The sequence below is a fragment of the Pectinophora gossypiella genome, chromosome 23 (genome assembly GCF_024362695.1).
Source record: "Pectinophora gossypiella chromosome 23, ilPecGoss1.1, whole genome shotgun sequence".
NCBI lineage: Eukaryota > Metazoa > Arthropoda > Insecta > Lepidoptera > Gelechiidae > Pectinophora > Pectinophora gossypiella.
In genome coordinates, this window is record NC_065426.1 from 7,754,821 (window position 1) to 7,775,601 (window position 20,781).

General features: G+C 39.6%; 2 protein-coding genes across 3 annotated transcripts in view; one reads left to right on the plus strand and one right to left on the minus strand.

Moving 5' to 3' along the window:
* Positions 1-225: 225 nt before the first annotated feature.
* LOC126377543 (uncharacterized) overlaps positions 226-20,781 on the minus strand; it is a 394,831-nt gene continuing 374,275 nt past the window's right edge. For both annotated transcript variants that reach the window (XM_050025336.1, XM_050025335.1), the window contains exons 2-3: positions 4,692-4,721; positions 226-4,607 (exon numbers count right to left, since the gene is read on the minus strand). In XM_050025336.1, the coding sequence (XP_049881293.1) occupies positions 3,097-4,593 (1,497 nt within the window). In that variant the 5' untranslated portion in view covers positions 4,594-4,607; positions 4,692-4,721 and the 3' untranslated portion in view covers positions 226-3,096. The remainder of the gene's footprint in view (positions 4,608-4,691; positions 4,722-20,781) is intronic.
* LOC126377570 (NSFL1 cofactor p47) lies at positions 5,778-19,373 on the plus strand. The gene is made up of 10 exons (XM_050025374.1): positions 5,778-5,975; positions 6,302-6,524; positions 8,124-8,229; positions 11,006-11,088; positions 12,339-12,397; positions 13,227-13,351; positions 14,072-14,203; positions 15,044-15,170; positions 15,904-16,014; positions 17,027-19,373. Exons 1-10 carry the CDS (start codon positions 5,871-5,873, stop codon positions 17,129-17,131), a joined length of 1,176 nt encoding a protein of 391 aa, XP_049881331.1. The 5' UTR covers positions 5,778-5,870; the 3' UTR covers positions 17,132-19,373.

Genomic DNA, 20,781 nt, shown 5'->3' on the forward strand with positions numbered 1-20,781 from the left:
TGCTGAATGTTTAGAATCAAATATATTTTGTCTGACCTGTGACAGTTAAGGCTATGCCTGCTCTGTATTTAGAATAGAAAATGAAATAAACATTTACTTAGAATCACATTTTGTTTTACTTCCGTTTACCTTATTTTATTGATTGTTCAGTGCATTAGTTGAGTTGCGTGTGAGACCAACATATCTACACTCAAATCAACGAAATACAAAAAGAAAACAACAGGGTATTCGTGTAATAAAAACATTTTATTGTTTGAAGTAGGAATGAGTAAATTTTGGATTGTGAACACAGAACTGGGGGGTTAAAAATGCGACATCGAAGCAATTCATCTAAAAAAGCAATATTGCTATTTGTCATTTGTTTGCATTGCGCACTTACTTTTATATGAGCAAATGTCAGATTGCAATATTGCTTTTCTAGATGAATAGCTTTGATGTGGCCTTTTTAATTCCCCTGTTTAGTGAGTTATAATTTATTGGCAATACTTAAGACTAGATTTATTTGTGACCAAAGAGCATTATGTTAAGAAAATGTTAGGCTCGAGACTGAGATCGTCCTGTGGACTTTGCGTTAATATATGACCTTTGTTGACCCTTTCTGTGCGGCGGCGTTGTACTAAAATATCTGTCCCACATACTGATTAAGCGAAAGTGTAAATTCGTTCACCACATATAAGTTGACATTTTTAGGAACGAACACACACCTCCATAGCATTGAAAGGGTTAACGATGAAAAGAAGCTTTATTTCAAAACACCCGTAAGATGACCCTAAGATGTTAACTCCCTTCCTCGAAGGAAGACCTCAAACTCTGTTCAAAATCCGTTTTTTACGCGTCGCCTCAACCTTACTTCCTGTTTACTCCAGTGAGGTTTAGTGGAGGCATGAGGAGGAGGCGTCATTATCGACGTATTATTTTGTTGACAATATATGCATGACTTCAGTGAGTAAAATTCTCGAATTAAAATACCAAAATGCTCAGCCGAGGCCGAGTCGAGTGGAGGAACTTTCGAGTTAATCTTACGGGTGTTTCTTACGTTTGATTTGACCAACAGCGGGCCATATCATGTACCCACTTTAGAACCCTGTCGCACTATCATATTTGTCATTTAATGAGACTTACGATTTAATTTGTCAAAAAAGTTAATGTGACATGGTTTCAAAGTGTATACATATTAGTACTCGTAACCGTACATAAGGCCGTGTTATGTTCAGTAGCTTTAGATCTCGTCTAGGACTATTTAAATTATTTAGATATTCTCCTATTTTATAATAGAGCAGGCACACTCTGAATTCCATCGTTTTACAACGTAACTATTAACTAATATCCTGCTTTATACGTTAGGGTTGAACTACATCTCTATTCTTTTTTGTCACTTAGAACTGTCATTGGCTAGAGCGAGACAATGCGACCGCACGCGACCGAACCGTCGGGGCGGCAAAACATGTGGTTCAACTCTTAGTCATTGCTATAATTAAGAATTTCTAATAACTAACAATAAACAATTCACTGAGTAGGTAACTATGATTATTAATATTATCATTAATTCATTACTAATATAGGCAAAATAGTTCTTGGCGGAACTTTTATTATGGGTAGGTTACCAATGGTTCCGATCCCTGAAGACACCTCCTAATTTTATTTTAAGTTATACCCGTCATTTTCTTGTCTGTTAAAAAGGAAAGGGACGGACGATGGACAACTGTTAATTTTGAAATGAATGAATAACCTGGCGCCTAAAATAGGCATCTCGCTGATATGCAACCCGTTTGACGTGTGCTGTCAACTAATTCTGTCGGGTTATTGGCCGATGTAACGTTTTCAGAAGGTTGTTTTAGATTTCTGCTTAAAATTGGCGCGTGTTCCGTCTCTTTCTTTTTCAGCGGATAAGAAAATGACAGGTTTAACTTAAAATAAAATTAGATGGTGTGTATAGGAATTAGCACCATTATACATGGGAGTAATTATAATAATAGTCATCCGTAAGCTCGGCCGGCATAGTATGTGCTTATACATGAATATTTACCTAATAAGCAGTCTTGTTTACGCGAGAAGGTATAAATGGGATAAATTTAGAGCCATACCTCAGCTTTCATTTAAAGCTCATTGCACATAAAGTCGGTACCAGGAACGTTCCGGAGTGCGGGTATTTTGTGATGTTTCCACTTTCCCGCACTCGCTTTGAGCCTCGGTATCTAATCTGTGCAGATCTATCTTATTTTTTTTCGTATATCTACAGTCCAGATTGACTGCAAGGCAATAGCAACACTGAATTCTTAGAGCAATTTTGGACAGATAATTAAAAAATGGTTTTTCACATTTTAGCAGAAAAACTAGTCCGTATACAATTATTAGAACTGTCCAAAAATATGTTTTATGAATGATGAATGACTGATCTAGAATGTGCAACCATTTTCGATGTAGGACTTCATAATTGCAGGAAAACTGTAGTATTGCACTTGCCTTGCAGTCAAAAAATTCTCAACCACCCTCATACAATCAAGGCACTACTTTCAAAATTATCAACAATCCAAAATATAATCTTTAGTCTTAAATGCAACGATACATAAGCATAAATAAAGAATAATTTACTACTATGTAGAGAACGGTAACTCTGCCCCACACCAATTGGTATCGGGCGCGGATCTCACCCCCTCTGAGTGTTGTTTTAGTCTTAAATGGCCGAATCCACTAAGGAGTCAGGGGGAACTTGCGGAGCGTTTGTCTCCCTCGCACTTGCGCGTTAGATTTTTGTAAGGAGTAACCGGGGACAGGACACAAAAAGAAAAATAAAATATCCAATAGGTACTTCTACAATGTAAAGGAAAAATAATAGACAATAGAGAGGGAAAGAGAGCCTAATACTCTAAACATAAAGTTAAATTCTAACTTTGCTCACAACATATAAAAATATTCTAGCTATAGGTAAATAAAAAAATAATCTTGTACAATCTTACTGCTTGTTCAACACAACACAACCCTTACATTTTATGATACTTTGACCCTCAAATGCTGAGAATTAACACCATTTTAATTATCATAAGTTATCCTTCTTTCCTGGATTTGTTCAACAAACAATTCACTAACCATTTTGTTTTACAACATGTCCCTTACAGTTTCACTTGATGTTTTTTCCCAGATTTGACCGGAACGGTACAACCTGTACACCTTATCTGTCACTAAGGTTTGATCAAACTTCAACATAGCACCTTCGAATTTGTGCTGGAACACCTGCATTTGTGTTTCATTGTATCCCGCACCGTTTGTATGGTAACTCTTTGGATCTCTACATACCATATACTTATGCAGTCCTAGTATTTCCAAAGGTACTATTTCACTAGCGCCTAGTTCAAATATGTCATCAAAACTTGTCATAGAATCTAAATTCCTGATATATACTGACTTCAGATCCTGCTGCAACATAAAATAGTGAGTTTTCCTCATGATATCAGGATGTCCAACTTCAGAGTTATCATCGTCAGCTTGGTTCAAACAGAATAGTAAGGGCTGTATTTTAATAGATCTCATTTTTCTTCTTGGATCAAAATCATCAATAGTTGCTTTCAAATTGGTATGAATTCTTGGTACCATGAACTCATCCCAAGATAGTACCATCACATGACTTGCTTTATCAGTGTCTTCTTTGTCAATTCTGAAGTGTCTGAACAGACAATCAAGTTCTATGGCGTTTCTTATTATGCTGTATGACTTCGCGAAAATGAAAGGGTAGTTGAGTGGAAAGAATTGAATGTTCCATTGTGTGATGTCTGCAGGCAACAAGTTGAGCCTCCGGATTATGTCTTCGGACATCATGCTGTCATATATCGTAAATTGGTTCACTCCCATCATGTGGTGAAAGACTAAGAACTCTATAAACGAGTCTCTTGCAACTAACGGTACCTGGTTTGGTATGACACACACAGCTGGTTCTATACTATTAACAAATTTAATACTACTGTTCTTTCTTACTTTCCTCTTTGTATTGACTTGAATTAACCTATTTATTGGTGCATGAATAGGATTTATGTTGTAATCATTGAGATAAAAACTTACACCTTTAGGTTTACCCAAATTTTGATTCAAAGAGCATTCAAACACATATAAGCGGTATTCATTAATTGGTTCAGACATGACTTTGTAAGTAAATCGGCCCGCTTTTGGTGTAGCTAAGTTTTCCAGCCAAATATTACATCGAAAGTTAGGTCTAAAATGCGCTTTTCCTATAACTATAGTGTCTATTATGTGTGCGTGGGTCGGCGTGAGTTTTTCGTATTTCTGATAAGATCTTAAAAATGAGGAGTAAGAGTAGAAGTTGTCATCAATCTCTTGGAACAGTGGCGGTGTCTCACGGACCTCCATTGAAGAGTTCCGCAGTATCTCTGAGAGCATCGTCGCGTTAAACCCGGGACCGCAAAACTCAATCTCCGAAAGGCCGGGTTTGCCGAAAAAGTTGAGCACTTCGAGTACATACCTCAGCCTATAGTATTCGTGGCGGTAGATGAGCAATGTAACTATACTGATACAACACACTATGACGAGAATCAGCTGATAATATTTCCTCATGTTCCCTGACGATTTTCGAGGAGTCTTCATTTATTAACAAACATCTGTAGACAATAATAAAGTACGTAGGTAAAAGGCTATTATTTGACTTATGAAGTTATAATGTATAGCCGAAGAATAATACTCACAAATTTGATTGTAATTTCTTAAAAACACAAAGTAAAAATTATCTACTGCGGCTGCATTTATCATTGAACGTCAGTCAGTTGTCAAAAGAATGTCAAAACAAAACAATAAAAACTCGGATACCTACTTCATTCAACACTTCTCGCACTTTCTGTATTTCTTGTTTGATTTCAATTTGATTTGTTTTGATGATTATTTTGTTCTTCTTTTGTTTCAATATTTTGAAATTGCGTACGTTGCTGCCGTTGCTGCGGCAAGAAAAGTATTTTTGCCCTACAATTTCTGCCAAAGACTTTTCTATTAGTAGAATAAAGAGTAGCACTTCATCATATTAAGAGAAGTGTATCCGAACAAATTATTAAAGTGACTTATATTTTCTAGATATTGGCTAAACTGAATACCGCAATAGAGTTGCTCAAGTCGATTTTCACACGAAAGTTACATTAGTGGATTTTTATATTTTAAAGTTACATTTCATTATTTTTATTTATTTCGTTTTGTGCCTCATATATATAGTAAAGTATAAAACATGAACCTAATAATATAGGTAAGTTATTTGTAAAAAAAAAAACAATGTAGTTAACCGCTAACTAACCGGTAATAAGATTGTTTTGTATCAGCTCTATTTGATATTCACGATCGCCAACATAAGATAACGAATGAAAACGAAAAGCAAGCAAGTCAGGCTTTTCGGCGGGAAACGGGAACGGGACAGTTGCTTTCTTCATTGAGTAATCTAAATAATTAATACGAAGTGGTGTTTTGTGGTTAATGATCGCATTAAGTTAGTCAGAAGACATTCGCGAGTGTTATTATATTGGAGTATTCAATAAACAAAGTGTATCTGCCTATTTTCGCTTCGTGTCGGGAAGCCGCTTCATAACTCAAAAGTTTATGCGGACTTTTGAGTTAATTCGTTTGGGGTTCGGAGTAGGAGTCTACTCCGAGGGTGGGGGCTTAGGTTTCATCATCATCATTCATCACCTTTCATCATTTCATTAATCATCAAGAAAAAAAAATACGTAAGACATGGCTGTATGGGCATAGTTCCCTTTGCCTTACCCTTCAGGGTAAACCAAAACAAAAAAAAAAGCAAGCAAGTCATCGGCGTTTTCATTTTCTGACTGACTAATTTCTTGAGAAGATTTCATAGAAAATTCGTAGAATTCATTAAATTCCCGATGTCTGTAAACAAGGATGATACGTTGCGGCAGTTCTGTGATGTCACAGGAGCTGACGAAGCTCGAAGTCGATTCTTCTTGGAATCTTCCAATTGGCAGCTAGAAGTAAGTGCAACGCATGATTTTGATTATTTTTCATTGTTTGCATCACTATAATTTGTATTTCATTAAATTTGTAGATATTCGTCGTAGTTACTGATGATTCGACCTGCCGATCACTGGTTTACATGCTCTACTATCATAGTTCAAGATGTTTCTGTGATACACACAACTATGTAAAGGGGTTTTACTCTTTTAATTCAATTTAAACGTTTGTTTTCCTAATCTACTACACCTCCAACGCTCGCTCTAAAATGGGACACCTTCAGCCAAATACTAATACTATTTAACCTATTTACCAATAGATATTTTAAAAAACTTTATTAATGTAGGTGGCTTTGTCAAGTTTCTACGAACATGGTGGAAACGCGGACGAAATGGCTCCGAACCCGGCTGCGGCACCGCCATCCATGCCCGTGCTCTCAGATAGTGACATGGATTCACCACCTGGGTCCCCCCTAAGGGTCCAGAAGAAAGATAAGAAGAAGTCCAACACTAACTTCGCTACACTGGGGTCCCTTCAACAAAATGATAGCTCCAGTGAAGATGAAGAAGGTAAGAAAAAAAATCTGTAAAAATAAATAAATAATAAATAAGATGATGAATTGATGAACTAAGTGTTTAGTAGCCTATCAGTGATGAATCAAACAAGCCTTAACTGACATTAGATTGTTATTTTCACAAAGTTTTAGTTGTAGAAAGGATATTGTAAAAGCATCACACATTTAGTTCTTCAGTACTAGCCCCTATAATACAGCCATTACATTCTACAAAATATTATTGTTCAATTAAAGAAAAATATTTTAGATGGTAGGTAGGTATACAATTTTATTTGCAATTGCAAACTTATAGATCACACTTGATTTTTTTTAATAGAATGAATGGAAATTATTTATTGTCTGACTAAGTAGGTATGTATATATAAGATGGTAATCATTAATTAATATTTTGATAAAGATTCAGCCACATCTTTATGGCTATTATGACCATTTCATGTCAATAAGATACTACAAGACAATACTTATTTCTATGAGACTACAAACTTCACATAAAATGAGAAATTACCATACTTTAACTATTATAAAAGTGTGAAGTAACATTATATTTTACATCTCTGCAACCATACTCAATAATGAGACATATAGCAGATACTTTTTTACAATTAAACAATTTTATTTTTGGCTTGGCTAGCACGCAGAAGAAGAGCACTCAAAGTGGACAAATATTTCTGCGATGAAGCCTCTTGTTCTAAAAGTCTAAAAACCAAGAAAAATACCTCACAGTATCAATCTGAGAAAGAAGATGTGGATAGTTTGAAAAGAGAAATTGAAAGGTTAAAAAGAGAGAATAGTGCTTTGAGGAAAGAGATAGCAAGCTTGAAAGGGATGCAAGATGTGAGTGATCAAGGTCCGTGGTTGACTGTAGGTTGAAATGTCAAGGCGTAGATTTTGTTTAGATGTGTTTGGGTGTTGATAATGTGTGGTGACAGCTGGTACTAAGTGCCAAATTTTGCCTTACGTAGACAAGACTGTTTTTCATGTATAAGCTTTACAAATTTATTAAACATCTCATAAGTAGTCCAAGGATTGTACATTACATATATGTGTAAAAACTACGTATTGAAGTTTCAAGTATAGATGTATGTTAGAAGTATTTACATGTAGATGTATGTATGTATAATTATTTATTTATACAGTTATATACATTCAGCCATTATTGTAAAAATGAAGGTGATTAAAAAACAATCATTTTACACAAATAGATATGTATAGTTATGTCAGTTTGGTAAGTTGTGTAAGTTGAGCATAGGCTTGGCAATCTTTGATCGTTCTATTCATACATAGATAAGCTCACAACTACATCCCAAATAAATAAAAAAAATCTGTTAGACCAACGTGACAATAATGTGGTGAGCCGTATCACCATCTATAATAGTTGAGCCAATTGTTATGAACACTGCACTTAAGATAAATTAAAGTCTGGAACTGGGGTTGGAACCGGTGTTCCACAGTGACTATACCATTCTACAGTGTAATATTATTCTTCAATCTATGGCTGCACTATCAACTGAACTCGTGTTGTGAGAGACTATCATTAGGGTAACCAATTTCTTTTGTCTATGGTTATATTCATAAATGTGTTTGTTGGTTACAGGACAAGCTTTCTACGCTGGAGGATCTGAGCGTTCTGGACAACAGATTCTGGGCCCTGGCAAAGGTCGGAGGGATATTGTCACTGAGATGTTCAAGAGTGTCAGGGAGTAAGCATCCTTATTCACTTGTATTTAAATAATCACTTTATATGTAGAAGACTATTTTTTCGGGTTGATATTTTATACTTGATTAAATGTTAAATAAGGTGAAAATTACTGTTCGGCCCGTCCTCGCCGCAGGGTGGGCGCCTCTTACTTCAGTAGGAGATGTTGGATGAGTTCAGATAGGGACCCAGACCTACTGCATTTTCCATGCTTTTTTTTTAGGGAATAATAGTGCTTTCCCTCTTGCCTTCTGCCCAGCAGTAGGTACTCCATTTGACGCGAGTGGGATGGCGCCTATTTCAAAGCCGTATTAGGACTCCTGTCCTCCGCCTCAGAATAGTACTGACGGTTACTGCTGTCCTCTGTCAGGTTCCAGGTTACAGTCCCGGTGACTTGCCCCTTCCGTCCTGCATACCGTACCGATAGCTCCCATCTCCGCCTTTGCAACCGTTGAGGACCGTAGTATTATTCTATGTCTCATCTCACGCCGTACGTTTTATACCTACACCTTTCACTACACCATCTGCGTCAAACCCGATGAATCGCGTAATGTAATAAGCCCTTCAAACGTTGTGCAAAGTGCGAAGGCTGAATTTCCCCTTACGCGAAGACTTGATTGGCCTAAGACTGACTGATATCATGTGTTCTGTATCGTATGTTTGGTAGGCAATGCAATGCAAGTTATATCGTGCGGGTACGCGATGTTAACTTCAACTTTTTCTTCTTTATGGCTGCATCGTTCAGAAACGATGATTCTGCCAACGTGAAGGTTCTAAAGAAATTAAACATTAAAATATAATTTTGATCAGTTAAATTAAAATAATCGGTAAATAGTCCATGGTTGTAGAGAATAGAAGAGATGTCATAGACAAGATAGACCGCCGGAACCGGAACGTCGGTGTTGCCGTCGGTCTAGCAGTATAGAATAAACAAAAAAAAAACAACAACAGTCAACTAAGTCTAATGAGATACTTGTTACGAAACGTCTAAACGAAAATTTTCTATGGAATTTGTATGGAAATACTGACATATGACGTCATCAGTAAAAGCAATCGTAGTAAGGGTGGTATTAATAAACGAATCTCAGCTGAGACTGCCCTCAAGATCATGCTCAAGTCTCTGTGTTTATATGAGAACTGTCACATTGACATGATCTTGAGGGCAGTCTCGAAGCTGAGGTTAGTTTATTAATACCAGTGTTATTGTTACTTAATTCAAAATAAGTCACCCTTGATTGCACACGGTAGGAACAGAGTGTCCTTGCTGGGACGTTAGCGTGAAGAAGCTCTGACGCTCTTTTCCTTTACCAAAGCAATTATAAAAATAATGAATAATATCCATACTTATTTCTATTATATCACTGGCTGACTTATGATTGCTAGAATTGTGTAAATGTCAATGTTGTCAATGACATTGCAATTTTTGCAAGACGCGTTTTGTATAAGTCACACTAGTCCCCGAAAATGTAGTTGCGAAGTATTCAAATTTATCTTTACATGCCCACCCGTTTTTAATACAATTTTTTACATAACAAAATGGAGATCCCTTCTAATCAAAGATAAATTCTTTTTCCATACATTAGCATCAAAATTGCATTCAAATCGACCTTCTTTAAATCACGAAACTTTCGAAACAGCAATAACATTAAAAAACCATAGAATTTCCTTATAAAGTCATTCAAATACTTATATAAACAAAGTGCAATATTTAAAAACATATAACCCACCTCGCAGTCGGGTAATAATAGTTTATCATGAAGAAAAAGGTGAAGAAGAATAATAATAATAAGAAAATTCAGACTGCAGATTACCCGCTACTAATACTGTTCTATCCAAATGCCAATAAAATTAAGTATGTATTTTATAGATTATCCATACCTACTAATATTATAAATAGGAAAGTGTATGTGTGTGTCTGTCTGTTTGTCCGTCTTTCACGGACAATTACACGGACAATCTTTGAAAACTTAATATATGTAAAAAAACATATAGGACTATTTGCAAAAAATAGCGATCGGCACATTGTTAATACCCGGAATAAAAATAAACTTGCTTTACAAGTCAGTCGATTACATAAGATTACTAAATCTTTTAAGGGGCAATGTATACGTTTTTACAATAAGATTCCCATTGACATTCAAAATTTGCCTTTCAACTGTTTTAAGACAGTAGTTAAACAAAAACTTTACAAAAAAGGTTATTATAAAGTTAGTGATTATTTAGAAGATATGAATGCATGGGATTAACTGTCTGAGAACTGATATTAGGCAGCTAAATTACTCAATTGTATACCAATATTTTATGTTTATTTTTGTTTTTTTAAAGAACATCTAGGGCCCTGTGCCGAGGTTTTTCTTGCAGCTTCTTTTCCCCGGCTATACAGGTTGTGAGAAGTTGCAGTAGTTTTAGGCGGATGAGACGTTCGTTATGTAAAATTGACGATTCAAAGTGTAACTATGTTACCCATTGAATAAAGATATTTTTGAATTTGAATTAGACGTGATTTTTAAGTGGAGATAGTTTGATGAGATGGAGAGTGACATAGGCTACTTTTTCCATAAAATGGGGGGTGGGAGTTTGTATGGAGCATTCTGCAATCTTCAAGGTAGAAAGTTAAAAATTGGTATGCGGACTAATTTACTTATATATATAACCGACGCCAAGCCAAGCAAGTTGTAGCTTGGTTTTTATATTTTTTTAGTCACTATTCTAACTTTATTATTTTTTTAAAGTTAGTATAGTGACGCAGACGAAGAGAGAATAATACTTTGTTCCACCAGGCGAGGGGCTGTGGTGTTCGAGGATGAGCCGTCCACGGCGGGGCGGAGCCGCGGGGTCTTCTCTGGTGTCGGCTACAGACTTGGTAATATATAAATTATTCTTTCGTTTTTATAGAACTTTATCGTGCTTATTCGATTAAGAGTACCACATCTAGATAACGAGTTAAATCGTTGCTCTAAACTCGGTGAGGTGTTGGTACAGTCATGAGTCATGAGCAATATAATGTACCCACTTTAGGACTCTGTCGCACTAACATATTTGACATTTAGTGAGACTTACAGTTCCATTTGTCAAAAAAGTTAATGTGACATGGTACCAAAGTGTATACATATTAATGCTCGTGACCGTGCGTAGTTCATCTTACAATGGATTTTGTAATTATTATTTTTTAATGTGTAATGAATGACACCTAATGAACTATTCTACTAGTAGAATGTAACCTAGATTATATACGAAATATAACATGTAATATTTACCCGACCCGACAACCTTAGACAGAATGTCATGGCGCCGCAAAATTAGGAGAGCCGACCCCACTTAAAGTGGGATAGCGCAAGGAAGAAGATATAACATGTAATATGAACTACATATTATGAATAAATGAATATGAATATGGATGTACTACTGAATACCCCAATTGGGATATAGTTGTGAGCTTATGCCAACAGTACTACATCTAGGTAAAGAGTTAAATCGTCAAGAATTGCTTGGGAAATAAGATCCCACTGAGGAATAAGAATTTAGCATTTTTGAACTAGCGGTAGTAAATAAATAATGGTGCTTATTCCTGCAGACGCCATCTTAATATAAATATAATAATAATCTAATTTTATTTTAGGTTATACCTGTCATTTTCTTATCCGCTGAAAAAGAAAGAGATGGGTAATCGACAGGCATAAAATTTATGGAACACACGTCAATTTTAAGCAGAAATGTAAAACAATCGTCTAAACATTTTACATGACCCGACAGAATTAAGTTGACAGCACACGTCAAACGGTTTGCATACTAGCGAGATACTTTTTGATTCGCCCGGGTTATTAATTCATTTACTCATTCTTCCTAAAATTTTTACGACTGTCAATCATCGGTCTCTTTCCTTCTCGGCGAATAAGATGACAGGTATAACTTAAAGTAAAATTAGGAGGTGTCTGCAGGAATCGGGGCCAATGTCTAGTTTTGTTTTGGTTTTTGGCATTTTCATTTAGTTTACTTATTTTATACGATATTTCAGGTCCTCTCAATCAAGCCCAGCAGTGGTGGTTGAGGAGGCCTGTGCCCAGCAGTGGGACGTATATAGGCTATCTATGTTCTGTATGTTATGTATTTCAGGTCAAACGGCAGACGACCACGAACAAGTGACGCCGACAAATACCACAGGAGGGCAGCAGGTGATTATTGTACCACCCTATACGGATATTACGGAGTTTGAATTAAGACTTCGAAAACTCAGACTCAGGCACACTCCAGACACTTCATACAACAACCTCGTTTTACACAGACACCACACATTGACGTTATCGTACACGCGCATCTGTCTGTGTGACGTCTGACATCTGCTCATACGATTGAAGACCAAAGTAAGAGCGAAGGAGGGCGGGGGTGAGGTGAGGGGGGGAGGGGGGGGGGGGAAACCTAGCTCAACCGCTGGTAGGGAGCGTATAGTTGCCGTTCTATTCAAATTCAAAAATATCTTTATTCAGTAGGTAACATAGTTACACTCTGAATCGTCAATTTTTACATACCGAACGTCTCCTCCGCCTAAAACTACTGCAGCTTCTCACAACCTGTACAGCTGGGGAAAAGAAGCTGCAAGAGAAACCTCGGCACGTAGTCATCATCATCACCAGCCCATTAACGTCCCCACTGCTGGGCCACGGGCCTTCCCTATGGATGGATAGGGAGATCGGGCCTTAAACCACCACGCGGGCCCAGTGCCGATTGGTGATTATTAACGACTGCTAATGTAGCCGGGACCAACGGGCCTTAACGTGCCTTCCGAAGCACGGAGGAGCTCGAGATGAAAACTTTTTTTTTGTGGTCACCCGTCCTATGATCGGCCTTTGCGAAAGTTGCTTAATTTCAACAATCGCAGACCGAGCGCGTTAACCGCTGTGCCACGCTGAGCTCCTCAATGAGTATTATCCCTTATTCCATGCCCCAGGCGAAGATACATTCGCCGCAAGCAGGGATGTGCTATAAAATAAAATTGTGTTGCAGGGACAAGAGCAGGCCCGATCGGTGCGTCTGCGTCTGTACCGCGAGGGCTTCACCGTGGACAACGGCGCGCTGCGACACTACACCGACCCCGAGAACGCAGAGTTCCTCAGCTGTATAAGACGCGGGTGAGTTTATTCCCTTTGCGGCAAGATGGGTGAGGATGGAGTCCCGCCGTGCCGGCAGAGTAGTGGTATTATTGGTAATAACGACGACAAAATAACGTTTTAAATTCAACAGAAATATCCAGTTTATCCAACACTTCACAAACAAATTATAACCATGCTTAGATATAAGATCAAATCCAAAATTAGAGGGCACGGCCAGAGCTAAATAGTATAATATTATGTTGTTCTTATGAAGGTCGGGAATGCAATGAGTCAGTGTAAAATGAAAGGAAATGCGTAATGGAATGAGAATTTCGAAATTTAAAATGATTGACGGTCAGAACGAAAGGCCATATGTACAGAGTTTGTACTCTGCTACGCCTTCATATATCGACTGTCTAGATGTGACACCTCGAATACACCTCGGAACAGGCGTGTTATGTTTGCTAAGAAGGGTTACGTGCAATAAAGTATATTTGATTTGATTTGATTTACGTACGTGTATGACGCGTAACTCAAAAAGTTACGCGTCACGTAAAAAATAAATAAAAGAAAACACCGAATGCCCTTTTAAAATGCAAACGCCATTATTTAAATACAGTTATATTTTATTGCACCAAAATAAAATGAAATAATTACAAAAGACTCTTAACTAGGTACACTAACACTACACTACACTAAGTAGAGTTTAACTATTGTGTCTGTCAATCTCGGCCTTAGGAGGTTATAACGTGTTTGCAGTGAGATCCCGCCGGAGTTGTCTGGCGGCGGCGGCGAGGTGCGCGTGAGCCTGGAGGACCGCCGCCACGAGGACTGCCCGCGGGCCGCCAGCAGGCAGCACGTGTTCAGCGGGAAAGGACAGATGCTGGGCAGGTACCCCAACTAACTATCATTATTCTAAACCTGACCCCCGCGCCAGCTCGTTCCTGGTTCAACAGGTTTCCTTAGCAATAGTGCGCGGTAACGCGGCCAGTATAATGGGCACCTTTGAACCAGGTACGAGAGGGGGCGGTATTTTGAGACTGACCTGCAGTGATTGTACTGACTAATGTATTTAATTACTATTTTCACATGAATAAAAAATAACCTCTTTTTTAGGCCTTAGAGAAGTTATAGATTATAGTTGCCAAGCGCATACGTTCTCTGCCGAACTACGTGAGCGATAAAAGAAAAAAACATAACATAAACAACCTATGTACGTTGTTTATACGTTGTAGTCTCATATCCTTGATTAACGCGGTTAGAATCCGGTATTATGTGTTTTAACTTATTTACGTTCCACTGCCGGGAACTGACCTCCCCTCAATTAACCGGTCCCGGTTGGTCTCTGTTACTACTTACTGATGTAAATAGTCCTTATATGAGTCATGTCAGGGGCCTTTGGCGGCTCAATAATAACCCTGACACCAGGGTGGATGAGGTTGGTAATTCACCTCACAACCCACACGATAGAAGAAGCCGGGACGAGCGCGTTAACCATTCACCACCGGGTCCTCCTGGCCATGCGAAAGTCTTCAAACCTATGAATCTTCATTCAGTCGAAGCAGGAGGTGGACCCAGTGGTGTAATGTTTAACACACTCGTCCCGCCCAGACAAGAGCTTCGGGTTCAAGTCCCGTTCGAGTAAGATTTTTTCGATTTAATTTTCTCTTTGTGAGTTTCCCTAAGCACGGGTAAGTGGTATACAGAAATATTTCTTTATGTTATTCCCAGCCCCACGCCGGCCGTGGTGGGCGCCACGTCGCCCATAGCGGCGTCCAGCACGGACCGCGCGGCCAACATGCGCGCGGCGCAGCAGGCCGTGAGGCTCGACGAGACGCAGCCCGTCACCACCGTGCAGGTAATATAGGGCCTTACGACACCTTGGCTGACCTACTTGGGCGAGCCGGCCCGGCCAATGTACACTGCAAAGCCAGCTCGGCCATCGTATACTGGGACCACAGACCGTGGCGAGTCAGCTCGGCCAACGGACATTGGGACTACAGACCGTGGCGAGTCAGCTCGGCCAACGGACATTGGGACTACAGACCGCGGCGAGTCAGCTCGGCCAACGGACATTGGGACTACAGACCGCGGCGGGCCAGCTCGGCCAACGGACATTGGGACCACAGAGCGTGGCGAGTCAGCTCGGCCAACGGACATTGGGACTACAGACCGCGGCGGGCCAGCTCGGCCAACGGACATTGGGACCACAGAGCGTGGCGAGTCAGCTCGGCCAACGGACATTAGGACTACAGACCGTGGCGAGCCAGCTGGGCCAATGTATACTGGGAATATAGACCGCGGCGGGCCAGCTGGGCCAACGTATACTGGGACCACAGACCGTGGCGAGCTAGCTCGGTTAACGTATACTGGGACCACAGACCGTGGTGAGTCAGCTCTGCCTACGCACTCTGGGACCACAAATCGTGGCCAAGCAGCTCGGTCAACACATACCCCCATGTCATACGTTTCACACATAGATGCGCGTGTACGATAATGTCAATGTGTAGTGTCTCTGTGAAACGAGGTTGTTTGTATGAAGTGTCTGGGGTGTGCTAAAAGTAATAGAAATCCCTTTTTCCAATTCGCAGTTCCGTCTGGTGGACGGCAGCCGCATAACGGGGCGGTTCAACCACACGCACACAGTCGCCGATCTACAACAGTACGTGTCGCGAGCAGAGCCCTCATACCAACTGCAGCAGGTATTATATTGTCATCATCATCATCATCATCATCATCATCAGCCCATTAACGTCCCCACTGCTGGGGCACGGGCCTTCCCTATGGATGGATAGGGAGATCGGGCCTTAAACCATCACGCGGGCCCAGTGCGGATTGATGGTTATTAACGACTGCTTATGCAGCCGGGACCAACGGCTTAACGTGCCTTCCGAAGCACGGAGGAGCTCGAGATGAAAACTTTTTTTTTGTGGTCACCCATCCTATGACCGGCCTTTGCGAAAGTTGCTTAACTTCAACAATCGCAGACCGAGCGCGTTTACCGCTGCGCCACCGAGCTCATTATATTGTATAAATTATTATTACTAAGCCCCTATTCCGTGCATGGTTGGTTGACATGACAACCAACATCAGCTCACCATACAGGTACCAACATCAGCCCACCATACAGGTACCAACATCAGCTCACCATACAGGTACCAACATCAGCCCACCATACAGGTACCAACATCAGCTCACCATACAGGTACCGACATCAGCCCACCATACAGGTACCAACATCAGCTCACCATACAGGTACCAACATCAGTCTGAAGCATTTGTCGGGAATGTGGGTTTCCTCACGATGTTTTTCTTCACCGCTGAGCACGTGATAATCATTGGATTCGAACCTGCGACTTCAACTACTTACTGATGTATACGTGTAGCATTATTGTTTATTGTATGGTGAGTCACCTTTATGCAGATTCTGCTTAGGGGAAGATGAGACGCTACTACATTGCTGTGCAGCTGTGAGGCTCTCATACATAGTAGAAGCCGTACACTTGGGGGCCACATGATGGACCCCCAGGATGTCATGGAGATTTCTCCCAAAAAGGCGTTGGATCTCTTCGAACGGATCGGTCTAGAGGAGGATTTTTTAGATTTAGGTCACAATAGATCTGACAAGGTCGCAGTGATCTCGCGGGATGTATTCAGTTCGGCCCTCACAATTCTCAAATACTAATAATAATAGTGTGTTTGTCGGTGTGCCAGTTCTCGCTGCTGGCGGGCTACCCGGGCGCGGAGCTGGCGGATCCTTCGGCGTCCCTGGCGCAGGCCAACCTGCTCAACTCGACCGTGCTGCAGCGGCTCAAGTAATGACCTGGCACAGGTAGCTCCCTTCGACGACTCACAGGCGCCTGGCTAAACAGTGCTACCTACTAACGCCTACGTACAGATAGCTTAAGGCCTTGTTACACTACCCAATCCATCTGGCGTTTTCTTTTTATATAATATAATCTCGCGTTTGACCACAATCTCACCTGATGGTAAGTGACGATGTGGTCTAGGGTGGATCACACTTACCTAGCAAATGCCTATCCACTCTAGCCTTGAAGACTCCCAGATTATGTCGAGTTGGAAAAACAGACGACGGCAGACATTTCCTGTCCTTTGCTGTTCGCATCAAAAAAGAAGATGCAAAACGTTTAGTGCGGATTGGTGGTATATCCACAATAAGCGATAAGAACACTCCTGAGAAGACTCTTAGTTTAGAGTCTTTTTGGAATTATTTCTTTTTATTTTATTTGTATTGTAAGCGATGCGTGTGCGATACATTTGTACCTACACCCGATGGATTGGGCAGTGTAATAAGCCCTGTACCTAGCTCTACTTGCGTTCAGCGGGAAAGTTGTAATACGTGGGTCCATATTTCCATGATTATCTTCACAGGCGTTTAGATAACGCGCGTTATATCGGAACACGGGTTTGCCGTTCAAAGTAACAGACTTAACGCTGCCTGTCTACCGGATAGAAGCGACGCAGCGGAGCGGAGAGACGGAGTAGCGAACTAGTATATCGTCGTTGCCAATTTAAAAGCTCTTATGTGTCTATCTTATAAGCTCTAAATTTCTTTTTTGTCAGGATCGAATAGTATTTTGCTCCTAAAACATTCAGTACAAACTCTTATGTACTTAAATATCAGTTGTCTTTCAATATTTTTTAACACACAGTCCATACACTAAAATTTTTTTTTAATTCGGTTTTGCAAGCGGTTTTTTTTAATTTCTGTAAAATTTACCCGATTGCACATAATAGACTTTAAATTGCCAACGAAGATATGCAATCCTATTGGTTAATATTTCTCCGTTTTTCCGCTCCGGTGCGTCGCTCCGCTCCGATGGTCAGGCTGCCTTAGAACCGCTTTATTACTCTACTAAAGGCCCAGGCGCTAAGTAAGCCTGGCAGTTCGGATGTAGCCTCATGGTCTAAAACGCCAAACACCTTTAAAGCTTGATGTATACAGACGTGGTACCGCGAGCGTGGTAAGGGAAAGTGTAAACGCGTGCATACAAAAAAAGTTTCCTTATTTCAAAACTCTTAGGTGGCTAAGAGTTCCCCTTTATGTAATCCTGTAATCCTAAGATACTTATGGTGACAATGTCCCTCAACTTCCTTGGGCTACAGTATGATACAAATTCGAACATTGCAAAAGATACTTCTCATCAAAAAAATCGAAACACTATCGGGAAAACATCGAGGTCTTCGAAAATTGCTCCGCATCAGACACCCTTCGGCTTGACGAAATTATGACTTTTGGATCATTTCTTTTTCACATAACCTATTTAAACCTTGGTTAAATTCTATTGCTAGTGAAAAACAAAAACAAAATGTCGGAAAAACAAGATGGCCGCCATACAAATTGTATATTTGCACGGTCACGTTTTTAACAACAACAATTACAATTTTACCATTTTTTGGTGGCGGCGAGCGCATCGAGGACCATCTAATTCAGAATTATAAACCTTATAACACTCACTGTAAAGTGACATTTATTTTTTAATTCAAATACTTGTATTTGCTACTATTAATACTTGTTACTTTAATACTTGTCTTTGTTTTTTTTTTTATGATAATTATTATGAAACGTGAACTTGCAAGTGTTGATTTTTATGATGAGAAGTGTTTTTCAAGCCAGTACCGCCTATGGTGCCACTTCTGTGCGCATTGCCTTAGAAGATTCATAAACATAATAACAACGCACATAATAACGGGTTCTTACTGCGTTTAAAGCAGGGATATGAGACTCCCGATATTTCAGTGACCCACAATGAGTGCGGTTTGTCGTAGTGAGTTTGGTGCGAGTTCAGATGATTCCGAACACTCCGATATCAAATACATAAACAAGCTGCAAAGAGGGTAGACAGATAAGTCTGAAGAAGGGCAGAGGTGTACTTTTCCCTACTCTGCTACTAGCGAAAACTGGGTATTTAGTGTAGTATACTTTGAGATTTTATATCGTGGTCTATAAAACAAAAAAAACTATTTCTTATAGGGCAACAGAACAAGTGGGAAAAAATATGACAGATGAAGTGACAGATAATAAAAGTAGTGTCATAGAGATGCTTTTTTTTATTTTATACAAACTACCAATACTCCCCCCACTCCTCGCCGGCTATGTTTTAGTCCCATGTAATATAGAGCGAGCCCATTGCCACTAACTGGGCACAAATTTGATTGCATCTACACAAATATCTATTCGAAAATCGAATCAGGGGGGTTAAAAAGAACACATCGAATTAATTCATATAAAAAGCAATATTGCAATTTGACATTTGCGCATGTAAAGGTAAGTGCGCAATGCACGCAAATGTCGAATAGCAATATTGCTTTTTTAGATGAATTGCTTCGATGTGGCTTTTTTAACCCCCTAGAACATGTGTATGAAATTTGCTGACGTACATATTTTAGACATTACTGTACAGTCATGAGCAATATAATGTACCCACTTTAGGACTCTGTCGCACTAACATATTTGACATTTAGCGAGACTTCCAGTTCAATTTGTCAAAAAAGTTAATGTGACATGGTACCAAAGTATACATTAATGCTCGTGACCGTACAAACAACCTTTATCAACAGCGCAAGTAATGCCACATAGTCAACTGATTAAGAGGTTCAAGAGCGTCTACTTCGTCCTGAGTGCCACAACGTAGCGACGCATCATATAATGTCGTTTAGAAAAATGTTTTTCGGGACTTAAATATCATGCTGCACTCTCGCAGATGAATCATACAAGGGAGTATCCTTTGGGCTAGCTTTACACTCCATTTTTTCTGCCACTTTTTGAAGTAAGTGGAAGTGAAAGTTTTAAATCGGTTGTTTTACATCTATACATACGACACGAGGGTGTCAGCGTTATCGACGACAACGTACGGCGCGTCTGACGTTCAATATTGCTCCTCTATAAATAAATATTATCAGAAATACATTTCCTGTCGTTTGCATTTGCGATAACGTTACGGTCACGTCTAAAATTATGTTTATACTTAATAATATTTGACATTTACAAACCTAGCTGGAGAGGAATTTTATACTATACACCTCTGCTTCCCCCTTTCGGTATACAGGCGTGATTTTATGGTATGTTTGTGTTTGATTTTAGCTCCTATTGGTTCATGTTAAAGATCAGAGGAGGTTAACGGGCCACATCGAAGCAACTCGCCTAAAAAGCAATATTGCTTTTTGACATTGCACACTTTTATATGCGCAAATGTCAAATTGCAGTATTGCTTTTCAGATGAATTGTTTGGATGTGGCCTTTTTAACCCCCCCAGGTCTCAACTACTACTTTTAGCTTACTTAGATTTTGTTTCAATTTGTCACAAAAGTTAGTGCAAAATCAGCTTTAACCTTCGGAATCCTTTATCACCCTGACCCTTAATATTTTTAGACGTGAACGTGCCATTAAGCTAATACACATGTTATAGAAAATGGGCTATTTTAGTTGGTATGTTTATCGGATTGCG